The 13,117-nt window shown below is 41.9% G+C and overlaps 1 protein-coding gene across 3 annotated transcripts in view; it reads left to right on the top strand.

Moving 5' to 3' along the window:
* cemip (cell migration inducing hyaluronidase 1) overlaps positions 1-13,117 on the top strand; it is a 189,160-nt gene that overhangs the window by 112,356 nt on the left and 63,687 nt on the right. For all 3 annotated transcript variants that reach the window (XM_087842950.1, XM_087842956.1, XM_087842959.1), the window contains exon 11: positions 3,320-3,511. In XM_087842950.1, coding sequence (XP_087699076.1) covers positions 3,320-3,511 — 192 coding nt within the window. The remainder of the gene's footprint in view (positions 1-3,319; positions 3,512-13,117) is intronic.

Raw genomic sequence — 13,117 nt, 5'->3', positions numbered from 1 at the left:
TGTGGATTATGCTGAGTTCAGAGCATGCCTTCTGAATATGGCAACAGAAATTTAAACTCACAATGTTATGTTGTTCAGTTTTGCTCCCCATGCAAGCTGTAGCCCCAGTTTCCCCTTTTTGTTTGCAGGCGTAGCACCCAGTGCGGTCAGTAAAGAGGACATCAACCTATTATGTTTAGAGGCCTTGTGCATAGCTTGGTTGTAACAAGTGGTCATTTGAGCTAAAGTGTTGTTGCTAACAGCTCGAATCATTCTGGCCGCTCTGCTCAGACCTCTGTCTCATTTCACTGAAACGACTGTGGCTAACTGCATATTTTTATTGTTTTAGACCATTCTTTATCAGCAAGAGAACTCGCTGTCCCAGCAGATCAACAGATTCTGAAATACTCAGCCCATCTGGCACCAACAAACACGCCACATTTAAAGTCATCATCACCTTTCATCCCCATTCTGATGGTCTGTTTGAACTTCAACAGGGCTGCTGACCACATGTCACATTGAGTTGCAGTCGTGTGATTGGCTCATCGCTTTGTGTTAATGAGCAGCTGAATACAGTGGGTCTATATAGACATACACTCTTGTTGTGCTTCAGAGAACATGTTCTGTGGGGGCGGGCTGCTATGATTGGAATGCATGGAGCTCCATCTGTGCAGAGATTTACAGTCCTTTGTCTGGACTTGTCCCTATATTTTCGTTATATAGAGATGGGCTTTCGAGTGTTGTCTTTTGTCAAGGTTGACAGTGGCTACAAGCACTCTGTACACTCTGTGATTTACCCTGCAAACACGCTCCCACATTAAACTACAGTTGTAGGCTAGCTGTCATTCTTTTTTCTCTGAGCTGAGGATGTGATCTCAGGAAAAGATTTATTCTGGTTAATAAGTGCTTTCATAACTTTAAAGACTCAGTTGTTTCTCAGCTAAAAATCACAATATTAGAACCAGTCCATTTACCATCTGCAGTTCTTCTAATGGACTCTTAAGGTTGGTTCAGAAAGTGTTTTAGTCCTCACAGACTCCTGTTTCAAAATGTTTACAGCCTGCTGCAAAAAGCTTTTTTGACCTCCGTCACTTCTTCCATCATACCTGGTGTGCCAGTGGTGGCGTGTGGTTTGTGGCTCAGCTGCAGGGAAGGGGTGGAGCAGTATGTTCATGGGGGCAGTGCCAGGGGAGGCCGACTGGCACAGCTGTCAGCCATCACACCAACCGCTCCTTCCCTGTTTAGGTAGCGTCCGGGTCCTGGTGGAGAGCTGTGTGGTGTGTGTGAAGAGGGCAGCGGAAAAGCTGCGTGTAAATCAAAACACTGTCCTTCTTACCACAGCCTCACCTCCATCAACATTTTAAGTTATTTGACTTAAAGATCACTGCTGAATTTACACTTTCTACCATCAGTTTGACCTTGTCTGTAAAACCATATCATCAGCCTTCAGGGACATTTATAAGGTGTCTATACGCACGATCTGATATCCTCGTGTTGGTGTTGTTCCCAGATCATCATACTAAAGGTTGTTCCAGGATCAACATTGCAAGTGACCAATCAGAATGTTGTGATGTCATACTTTTGCGACTTCGGGAAAAAACGGCGTAAAACAAAAAACTGTACTTAAGCTGCGAGAAACCGCCTTTGTCCGCCGATCAACGGACCCTAACCCTAACCCTTTAATAAACACTAAGCAGAGTTGATATTGTCCTTGCAACATTGGAATTTCATAAATGCACGAATGGGTTGGTGCGCAAAAGAATCACGTCACAACAATGTGATTGGTCACTTGCAATGTTGAACCTGGAACAACATTTTCATGATGATCTGGGAACAACACCAACACGACGATATCAGATCATCCGTGTCTATACAGGGTCCATAAGTGTCAGAATCAGAATCAGGGTTTTATCACCAAATGTTGAGCAGGTTTACAACATTAGGAAATTGCTTCGGTACTTAGTGTGAAACATACTGTAAAACAAACACTTAAATAAACATAAAATTTAATTTAAAAGTGCTAAGCAGATATATATATATACATGTTAGTGGTGGGAACAGTCATATGGTTATTGTTCCAACAGCAGAGGGGAAGAAACTGTTCTTATGGCGAGAGGTTCTGGTGCGACCGGAGCCTCCTGCCTGAGGGGAGCAGGTCAAACAGACTGAGTCCAGGGTGAGAAGGGTCAGCTGAGATCCGAGCTGCACGCCCCAGAGTCCTGGAGGTGTACAGGTCCTGCAGAGATGGGAGTCTGCAGCCAATCAGCTTCTCAGCAGAGCGCACAACACGCTGCAGTCTCTAGTTAGTTTGTTCATCAGGAAATACTGACTCTGTGTAGAGAGTAATTTGTTACGCTGCTCATGGCATTGTGTTACTCGTTGACATCCCCTCAGATGTATTGTGAATTAATTGCCAGGTGACAATATAATGTGAACTCTTTAATGTTGACACCTATCAGAACGAATCCCTTTCCTGACAGGAGCCCAGCTGTGGACCTCCAGTGTGAGAACGGTTCATTGTCAAAGTGTGAGGACAGGGAAGGAAAGTGGTAGAAGTATTTCTGAGGCCTTTCAGAATTCAAGGAGTTACATAAGAGCCTCAGCTTCACCTTCACATATACAGTTTTGAGTTAAAGGCCGATTTGTCATCATCCTGCTGAGCGGGCAGAGGCCGTGTGGATGCCAAAGTTTGTGAATGACTCGAGAACGGAGCAGCACAGGACTTTGAAACTGATACCACAGGTGCATCTGCTCGAAACCTCAGCTTAGTCCTAATCTCAGCGACTGTTCAGTGAGAGACTGAGATTACCGCTGAACAACACAGGAGATCGTTCCTGCGCGTGGCCTTCTACCTGCACATCTCCTCCATCCAACACGCTGTAAACACTGCAGCAGTTACACCCTTTTGCACACACGCTTTTCTACTCAGTAATATTCCTGTCAATGTTATAATCACCTCTGTCAATCCTTGATATTTATTATTGAGCGATTTGTATATATTGTGCTATTTCTTAAATGTGTAAATCTGTAACATATTGTATTGTTAAATAGTTTCTGTTACTGTAGCAACTGTAACCCACATCATTTCCTCAGGGATTTATAAAGTATGCTGATTCTGAAGGTCAAGTTTACTCCGAGTTTAAGTAACTCCATAAGGAATCAGTAACCTCGACCTCAAGGCTAGAGGTCAGAGGTCAAGTTTTACCTCTTTTTTTCCTGATTGCTGTGATAATTGACAAACTTGGCTAACACACTTGTTGTGAGGACTATATTTATTGCATAACATTATGGGTGTGTCAGCGTTGCTGCATTTTCTAACTCTTTCCATCTCACCCTGTAGTTCGTCCACAGGCCTCTGTTTCCATCGACATGATGTCAAACAGCAGCATCCTGGAGCTGGCTGACCACCCTGCAGGCTGGGGGCCCGGGGATCGGGTGGTGGTGGCCAGTACAGACTACTCAATGCACCAGGCTGAAGAGTTTACACTGTTGCCCTGTCCGACCTGCGCATCCAACCAGTTGAAGGTCAGAGGTAAGAGTGCAGCAGCTGACAGTGTGCTGTAGTTCCAGGCTGTAAGGACGGGAATTATGCTGCTGGGAATTCTGCACCACAGTCAAATGTCAGCTTTCACTCAGAGCTGTGGCACATAGACAGGAAAAAGAGTTGTAGCTGTTACTAGTACTGTTCTTGCTTTCAGAACTTTTGATGTAACCACTGACTAAAAAGTACGTCATGACTCGAGTCCCACTGCCTTGAAACGAGGGAAACTAATCTTAAAAATGTAAGCTGTCATTACCTCTGAACAAACTGGAATGCCCTTCTTTGATTGTATCCAGAGTCAGATTAGTTTAGTGGTGAACACTGAATATTTCTCATTTTTCTGAATGACAACTGCTTCAGTTTCATTAAATGATTAACTCAAAGTGTATTAGAACAGACGCCTGTGTTAATAGAGTATGTGTCCGTTTTATGACTGTTGCCCTCACAGAATCTAAAAATCCTTCTAGAAGCATCTACATGAAATTTAATCTTAAGAGCTTGTAAGAAGGCAGCTGGACTTCTTTAAATTATCAGAAGATCTTTCACCTCATCCAAGACACATTTTCAGTTCTAAAACCAAATGCTGAGAGTCACAGGTATTTTAACTAGCTTGTCCCTTAGGACGTGGTCATTGACCCACTAAGATTAAGACTGAGACTCACACAAAAACATTTTTAATCATTCAGATTTGATTGAATTAGACATAAAAACATTAACACATAACAAGGCAGTTTAAAGACACTGACATAGAGTGCAAGGAAATTTGACCCAATACTAAGTTACAGCACGGTGGCACGGTGGTTAGCACTGTTGCCGCACAGCAAGACGGTCCTGAGTTCAATTCCACCATCAGGTCTTTCTGTGTGGAGTTTGCATGTTCTCCCCGTGTTTGCGTGGGTTCCCTCCGGGTACTCCGGCTTCCTCCCACCGTCCAAAGACATGCAGCTTGTGGGGATAGGTTAATTGGATAATCCAAATTGCCACTAGGTGTGAATGTGAGTGTGAATGGTTCTCTGTCCCTGTGTGTTGGCCCTGCGACAGACTGGCGACCTGTCCAGGGTGGACCCCGCCTCTCGCCCTATGACAGCTGGGATAGGCTCCAGCACCCCCCGCGACCCTGAAAAGGATAAGTGGAAGTGAATGGATGGATGGATGGACTAAGTTACTGGGTAATATTCATCTGTCAGATATCCAGTATACACTATCTCATAGGTGTCAAACTCTGGCCCGCGGGCCAAATTTGGCCCGCAGCCTAATTACATTTGGCCCGCGAAGCCATACCAAATTACTATTAGAGCTGGCCTACTGGTATTATACAGCTAATGTATGTATTGTTTAGTATTAAGCTTTGCTTGTTCCATATTCAGTTTTTCAGCAAAACTTGTTGGAGTCCATAAGAAAAGATTCATTCTTAAATCTAGAGGAAGATTTTTTTCCAATAAATATTAACGTTAGCCCGCGACTTTGTTCCAGTTTTGAAATTTGGCCCACTGTGTATTTGAGTTTGACACCCCTGCACTATCTGGTTCACATGAAGTTATGTTTCCACTTTGTCTTTGGATATGAAGTCACAGATTCTTCCATGGTCACAGTCAGTGTTCATCATTTGTTCAGTCAACATTTTTAGTGTCTGAGTTTTAGAATTTCTCCACTAACTGAGAGTCAGTCTGGTACCAGTCACTAAACCAACCATCAGTTCTCACATTACATACTTTCCGATTGTTCTTTCATTCTTTTCATTCTTTAACCATTGGCTCATATAATCCAAAACATCTCTCCAGAAAAGAAAAACTTTGGAAGACTCCCATAATGCAGGCACATAGGTGCCTCTTTCTATCTTAAATTTGCAGCATTAAGCATCATTAATTAAACCCATTTAGTGTAATTTAGATGGCAAACCGCCTGGAAGTTGTACTTCATTCGCCTGAAATGTCTGAATTCAGGAACTGTAATGTGTTACAGGAGAATCCCTCGGCACTGATGCTGAGGTGCTCCTGATGTGTTTATCAGTGTGGATGATAGAAAGCACCTACGCTGAGAAAAATGTGTTTGTGTGAATGGCTGAAAGAGGTTTGTACCAAGTAAACATTCAACATCAGTCATGAACACACATCTTCTTTTGATTTGACAGAACTGATTCGACATTGAAAAATAAAAACAAGTGTGTTGCTAACTCTCCAAAAGTTGATTCTGTTCATCTGGACGTCGCGTTTTCAGATGAACAGAATCAACTGTTGGAGATTTACTTACCTGGATTGATTGAGAATGCATCAAGACAAGTGTGTTGCTAAGTTACTACGTTTACTTTTAAAGACTTAAAAGGCTGCCAAATGTACCACAAGGTGAAAAGTGAGAGCAGTAGCCACAAGAAAGAAGCTAACCTAATGAAAAAAGGCTGAGCCCAGTGGAAACTTACCACTGAAGGATAAGGTGAGGGACCCTCAATCAATTTCTCGTAACTGCAAGGCAGTCTGGTCAGCTTTAACACACTGAGGCAGCTTCTTTCACACTTTAGATACACACACACGTTTGTGTCTGCTGTGTGCATTAATGCAGGTTTATCTCAAAGCAAAAGCAATTGGAGTGCAATGTGAACATTTTACCATCAGAAGGTGTTTCTTTTGAAGTGACTTAGCACAACTGATTCAGGTGTGATCTGAGAACCCAATGGCATTATGGCAGGTGTGATCCTGTGGCATCATTTTATCAACTAATAATTATTTTTGGTGCTCTAATGTGTTTGCCTCACAATATAAAGCTTTTAGGAACTGTTGTTGTCACTTGTCACATTTAACTGGTGGCGCAACAACAGCACAAGCAAGAGTGACCCTCAGACCAGTTTGTACACTACACACCCTGAGCTGGCAACGAAGGCTTTCAGACTGCCAAGTGCCAGTTTACTGTTCCCACTGAACCATAATTTAGCATAATTCATGTCACACCTAGTCATTAGGTAAACTGCAGTCAGCATTCTGTTTCTATTTTTTCCTCCACTGGCCACAAAAACAAAATGAAAGTGATAAGATGTGCACGAGTCTGTCCTGCACTATTGTTCTTCACTTGCAACAATAATGTTGACTTGCACATAAGATTCTTGCACTGTAGCTAAGTTACAGCTAGCTGGCTAATATATCTCCATATTGACGATTATTGTAGAGGTAAGTTATTATCATGAAGTCATATTAGACTTTAGCATTTGGTAGCAGTAACACTAACAGTCAATCTAGGATTAGCCAACTAACTGTTACTGTTAAAATGTCACGATACATGTTCGATCATCCAGGTAAGGAAATTCCAAAAAGCTAATTCTGTTCATCTGGACTTCATCACAAAGTCACTCGGATGATGTAATTGTTAGGTATAACTCTATGTGGTTATGTACTGTGAATCTTCTGATGGCCAGCCAAGTTACAAGATCATCCAGAGTGTAGACAACGTAGCCAGCCTAGATACATTAGCTGGCCTGTGATCCATCAGGCTAACGTTAGCCAAAAGAAGTTTGCTTCACCAATTAAATGTCCTGTCTCGCTGATGCACATCACAATAGTTTTAACCTAATGCACAAATTTCCATTTGGTCACACAGGCTTCACTTTCTCTGATGTTAGCTTACCTGCTAGCACAGATCAACAGTTTTTTACCCACAAAAGACATTTTATTGATGCTCTGAAGTTGCTATTTATTGTGTTGTTTTTTTATTGTATGTATTTATTTATCTAGGACTCCTGTCATGACAATTGTGTATTTGTGAGGACTTGCCTCCCTTATAGAGGACAGTTCCATATTGCTTAACCCTTTAAAGCCGGTCGGAGCGGCACGCTCTGTTTTGCGTAACTATTTTTAAATCCCGGTAGCTCTGCAACCACGTGAGCTAGCGCAATAATTTTTTTGCATATGAAACCGGAGGAGTTGTACTTACATCTTATGCCATCAGCTTGTCCTCGGTCACAGTTTCCTTCCACATATAGCTTTGCAAAAACTGCATAAAAAGCACTTGCAGCAACAAAAACATAATATTCCAGAAACACGCTTTGCCGATCCGATCAGTAGTGATGTGCGGATCGATCCTGAAATATCGATTCCTCCGATACCAATCATTTATGTTCTAGAATCGATTCTCACATTAAAATATCGATATTTTAGTAATTTAGAGTAAATTTGTAGTTTATCATTAACAGGAACACAGTGGAAAGAAACTATAACATTCGGATTGTCTACATTCAAAGGAACTACTTCCTCTTCCGCCTTTCATAGTCATGTGCGAAATACGGCTGTATAAATGTCTCGCCACCCCCTGGCGCGGACATTCAAAAGGTCTATTGGGGGGGTGATAAATACATCTTACAGTGTTTATTTATCGGATACAATACGTTAAATGTCACCATTATTATTGGCCGGCCCAGAAACAGCGGGGGTGTCCAAATTCAGAGGCTGCTTCCACCTGAGGACCCGGCCTCGCGGTCTAAAGAAAGCCGGGTAGTACGTCACGAGCTCCCTCGGTGGAGTGAAACTGCTGTCTGCTCCTTGCTGTCTAAAATATAAACTATATGTATATATGTAAACTCTCGACCGTCTCACACTTCTGTTTAATTAGTCTTCTGTTTGACATTTATTCAGCTGTGTGAAAACCCCGAGGAACCCTTAATTAATAAAGTTACATTTAATTTAATCTAATCTAATAACTTTAATCTCAGCCAAACCGATTTACTCACGAACAAATAAAACACTGAAAAAGCCAAACAATAACATTTTTAAGTTATCAAAGTGACTTAAACATCATGTTTAACCCGAGTAGTGAAAGACGGCTCAGATATTTGAAGTTTCCACAGCTACATTCTCACCTGAAAACATGTTAAAAGGTTTTGTGACCCAGAAAGAGAAATAAGAGTAATATTAAAACTAAGTAGCTGCCGCCATTGTTGGAAACTGGAATTGGCCGCGCTATGAATTCTGCGATATGGTTTTTCAATTTTGTTGTCCTGGAAAATCAGGAGAAATGGTGGCTCCGGGAGACTTTTGGGAAGGGCACTGAAATTTGGGATTCTCCCGGAAAAGTCAGGAGTCTTGGCATGTATGGTTGTGGCAACATCACTAACCTTGTCAAACACCTCAGAGTAAATCATATCACAGAATATGACAAACGTATGTTGAGGTGAACTGAAGAGGAGGACAGGGACAGGTGCTGCTAGACGTCTCTCACGGAGTCCTTTAGTGCTGCAGGCAACGTGTTCAAATAGCACAACTTCAGTTTTTTTGTTTCTATATGATGAACTCTGCATTATTAAGTGATAAGAACAAGTAATCTGATGTCCTGTAATCATTATGACGCTATAATTTGAGATACAATAAATAAAATACGTTTTTTGTACAAACTATCAGATCAGTATCATCGATACGACCCTGGATATTACTTGGTATCGGATCGGAAAGGAAATCGGTGGTATCACACATCACTACCGATCAGCTGTTCATAACACTTCCTACGTTGGAATAGACGTCAGCGTGAACTTTTGCATGTCCGCCATTACCTGCCCGAAACAGGAAGTGACGTCATTTTCGTGGAAATGTAGTTTTTTTTTACCATCAGGGCCTCATGAGCCTATACTGGTGTTTTTAAAAGTTATCTTTGACTTTATGACTTTCTGTGTGGTTTCTGGGATGCTTAGGACTCATATTGCACTGCTGGAAATAGTTTATTTTGATGCATATGCTGCTTTTTTGCAAATTTGCATTATAATATTTATTTTCGTTTTTCCTGCAGTGTATAAAAATTGGTGTATTTCAAAAATAAAACTATGAAGACACTCAAAATAAATTTCCTGTGGTGGGAAACTATTTTGTGCAACTTTTTTGTATTTACAGTTTTGAGGGATAAGCCTCTTAAATTTCTCTAACTAGAAATATATGTTAAAAAACAAAAACGATTTTCTATTTTTTTGTAGTTTATTGCACTTTTTTGCAATTTATGTAATTACTATGCACTTAATGCAGACATATTATTAAAATCTGGGCTGTAATGGTTGTATTGATGTATAGCAACTTGAAATGCTCCCAAAAATGGCTCCACAGCATGTAAACATATAATATAAGCTCTGGTGGACTTGGTTCTATGGTAGGTTAAATCATTAAATCAAGACTTGCCAGAGTAAGGATAGTTCATCACTAGGGAACCAGAGTTAGAAAAAGATATCAGGAAATGAATGTAAGCCAAGTGAAGGGATGGTAACACATCCTCTGTGTATGTGTGTGTATTTCTAAATATGCAGTGTGATAGAGGCCAGGTGGAGACAGCCTATAGCAGTGTGTGGGAGTTGGTGGAAGGTGTTTGGTCTGACTCAGGGCCAAGGAAAAGTCTTAGCCTGTATCCTGGAGGACTGTATGTTCTTGACTGAGCCCATTCATGTTGGCACACACACACTTGGATACCATCACGCATACTGATATGAAAACATTCACTTCCAGACTATTTTTCTTTCTGTCTCGCTGCATTCACATGCTATAGCTCTTCAGGTCAGCTTTGTCAGCCCTCCTGTTTGTCCCTCGGAAAAGCCCCCGGTGCTTGCAGAAGCTAAAACTGGCATGGCATTTTCTTTCCTACCTGTCAATTCCTGACACTAATTCACACACCAAAAAATAAGTTTGCATTTCAGTATTAACAGATTTGTTTTCAAGTCTCCACTGAAGCTGCTGGAATTTCTTTTCTGCGTGGCTGCATAAAAATATAGACCTAGTAACGCTCTCTTTTTTCCTCAGGTCTCTGACGTCACTTGTTATTTTGCTAACCAAAGTGAAAGCCCTGCTTTTACCAGCCCGAGGCTTTTCCTCAGAGCTCTTGTCACTCTCAGCACGACTATAATCTGTTACATTAATTCCTGCTCACGTGCCACTTTGCAGCACTATTTTTGAACACACGCTGATAATCGAGTTTGTCCTCCACCCTTGAGGTTATACACAAACAGATATAAATAGATGAGAAAGACAGCGAGACGGCCTGAGGCTATTTATCAGTGTGACTTCAATCATTTGAACATTTGACAGTTCTAACAGGCATATTGATTATGCCTCCTTGAGTCATGGTGGAAGGGTTTGTGTGTCCCAGTGATCCCAGGAGATATGTTGTAGGGGGCTTTTGCCCCTGGTAGCTTCAGTTTAGCCCATGACCACACTATAGTGCCCAGGACAAGATTAACAGGGCCCCACCATGGAGCCAGTTCTGAGCTCACAATTCAATTCAATTCAGTTTTATTTATATAGCGCCAAATCACAACAAAAGTCGCCTCAAGGCGCTTCATAGATACAGAGAAAAACCCAACAATCATATGACCCCCTATGAGCAGCACTTTGGCGACAGTGGGAAGGAAAAACTCCCTTTTAACAGGAAGAAACCTCCGGCAGAACCAGGCTCAGGGAGGGGCGGGGCCATCTGCTGTGATTGGTTGGGGTGAGAGAAGGAAGACAGGATAAAGACATGCTGTGGAAGAGAGACAGAGGTTAATAACTGATATGATTCAAGTCTGGCCTAAGTCTATGAGGTGCAGCCTTCTCATTGGCTCATCACCTGGAGGAGGTGTTGTAGGAGTCAGGTCCAGTGTGCAGTCAGAGGTCAAATCTACAACTTCCTCACAACTCATCGCTCTGGTGACGTAAGAGCCCCAGTTGGTGTCTGATGTTGAACGATACGAGTTAACGTTGTGCTAACTTCAGTGGATCCTTGGACTCAAAAACCAGTCTCCTGGAGCAGGGCTGGACTTTTACCAGCATGGAATTGCCTCGGTGAGAGATGGGGCGATTGACCTGTACACTGGGGTTTCTCCCAGTGGGGTAAGAGGCTTGTTTTCCTTCAGACAGTTCCTGACTGTCCTAACTGCAAACGATTAATTGTGAGTAGTCACTGAATGCTGCTGGCAGTGACCCCCATCAATCACCAGTCACTAGGCTAAAGTGTGCAAAGTGCTATCTGGGAGTCAACAGCGTCAAAGGGATTGCAAAGAAGTATACGGTACTGCTGCAAGTAACCAACTTAAAACAATGTACTGCTTTTTATTGAGCAAACACAAGTGAAAGCTCTTTAGCGCATCCCTTTGTGATGCAGAAGAATTTGCAGCATTCAGTAACTCTTCTTTTGTTTGCATTGTAAAGAACAGGGATGTAAAACCTTTACGTCTGGGCTGTTGACGTTTTAAATCAGAATGAAAGCAGAATGAAAATGTTCTTTTGTACTTTTTAAGCTCCGGCTGCTCTGGTGGAGGGAGTAGGTGGAGAAAAGAGATTAAGCATGTGTGGGTGTATGATCCTCACTCTCTCAGATTTCACACTTGAATATTTCTTTGACAGTTTTTTTCCTGGCTTGGCTTCAGTTTTTCTAATCAGCACATTTGTGTTGTTGAGGATATGTATGTGGAGGAGGGCAGACAAGAACTGTTATCGTTTCTAAGCCGTCTTCCACTTACTCTGATTCTGTTGTCCTTTCTACTCCTCACTGCTTTTCATGGGATAATTTTTGCTTTTTCCTTCACTGCTTTTTTACTTTTGGTCCTTCCAAGGCTTTATTTTAATTACAAAAAACAGAATACTGTAGCTTGCCTATGAGGCCCAGTGTGACGTGTGGGGGACGCTTCTGGGGTTTTTTGCTCGAGTTTTAGAACGATTGCAGAATTCAGAAACACTTTGTTGTTTTTTACCTGCTGTTGGTACCTTTGGAGCATTTTTCATGAAAGTATCTGACAAATAATATTACAGTGATTAGATGTCAGAGCATAAATGGGCTTCCAAATAAATTTGACGCAAAAACACTATCATGGTGGCATTGATCAAAAATGCCCCAAACTCATAGTCACAGTGACTGAGTCCATCTTGGATCAGCAGAATGGTCTCCTGCCTTTTCCCCCAAAGAATCAGTCAGCATAGTGACTTGTGCTGGTATTCCCAAAGCCATGATCAGAGAATTTTCTTCTTGAATGTTGGGAAACTGGTCAAGGTGTAACCTGCAGACAAAGTCTTTATGGGGCGATCGTGGCTCAAGAGTTGGGAGTTCATCTTGTAATCAGAAGGTTGCCGGTTCGAGCCCCGGCTCCGACAGTCTCGGTCGTTGTGTCCGTGGTAAAGCGCCATACAAATACAGGCCATTTAGCATTTTTAACCTTGTTGCTGAACAAAATTCAGAGAGAGGCCATTAAAGCAAACACCTGGGTTTGTGCCTGTATGGTTGTAAGACTTACCTGTAAAAGGTCTTTTATTTTATCCTGCCTTTAACCCTTTAAAACCGGTCGGAGCGGGCATGCTCTGTTTTGCGTAACTATTTTTAAATCCCGGTAGCGAACTATCGCATGTCCGCCATGACCTGCCCGAAACCGGAAGTGACGTCATTTTCGCGGAAATATAGTTTTTTACCGTCAGGGCCTCATGAGCCTATACTGGTGTTTTTAAAAGTTATGTTTGACTTTATGACTTTCTGTGTGGTTTCTGGGATGCTTAGGACTCATATTGCACTGCTGGAAATAGTTTATTTTGATGCATATGCTGCTTTTTTGCAAATTTGCATTATAATATTTATTTTTGTTTTTCCTGCAGTATATAAAAATTGGTGTATTTCAAAAGT

Source organism: Neolamprologus brichardi, chromosome 1 (genome assembly GCF_056152115.1).
Source record: "Neolamprologus brichardi isolate AB-2024 chromosome 1, ASM5615211v1, whole genome shotgun sequence".
Taxonomy (NCBI): domain Eukaryota; kingdom Metazoa; phylum Chordata; class Actinopteri; order Cichliformes; family Cichlidae; genus Neolamprologus; species Neolamprologus brichardi.
Note: the sequence above shows the minus strand (reverse complement) of the source record. Positions and strands in the feature narration are given on the sequence as shown.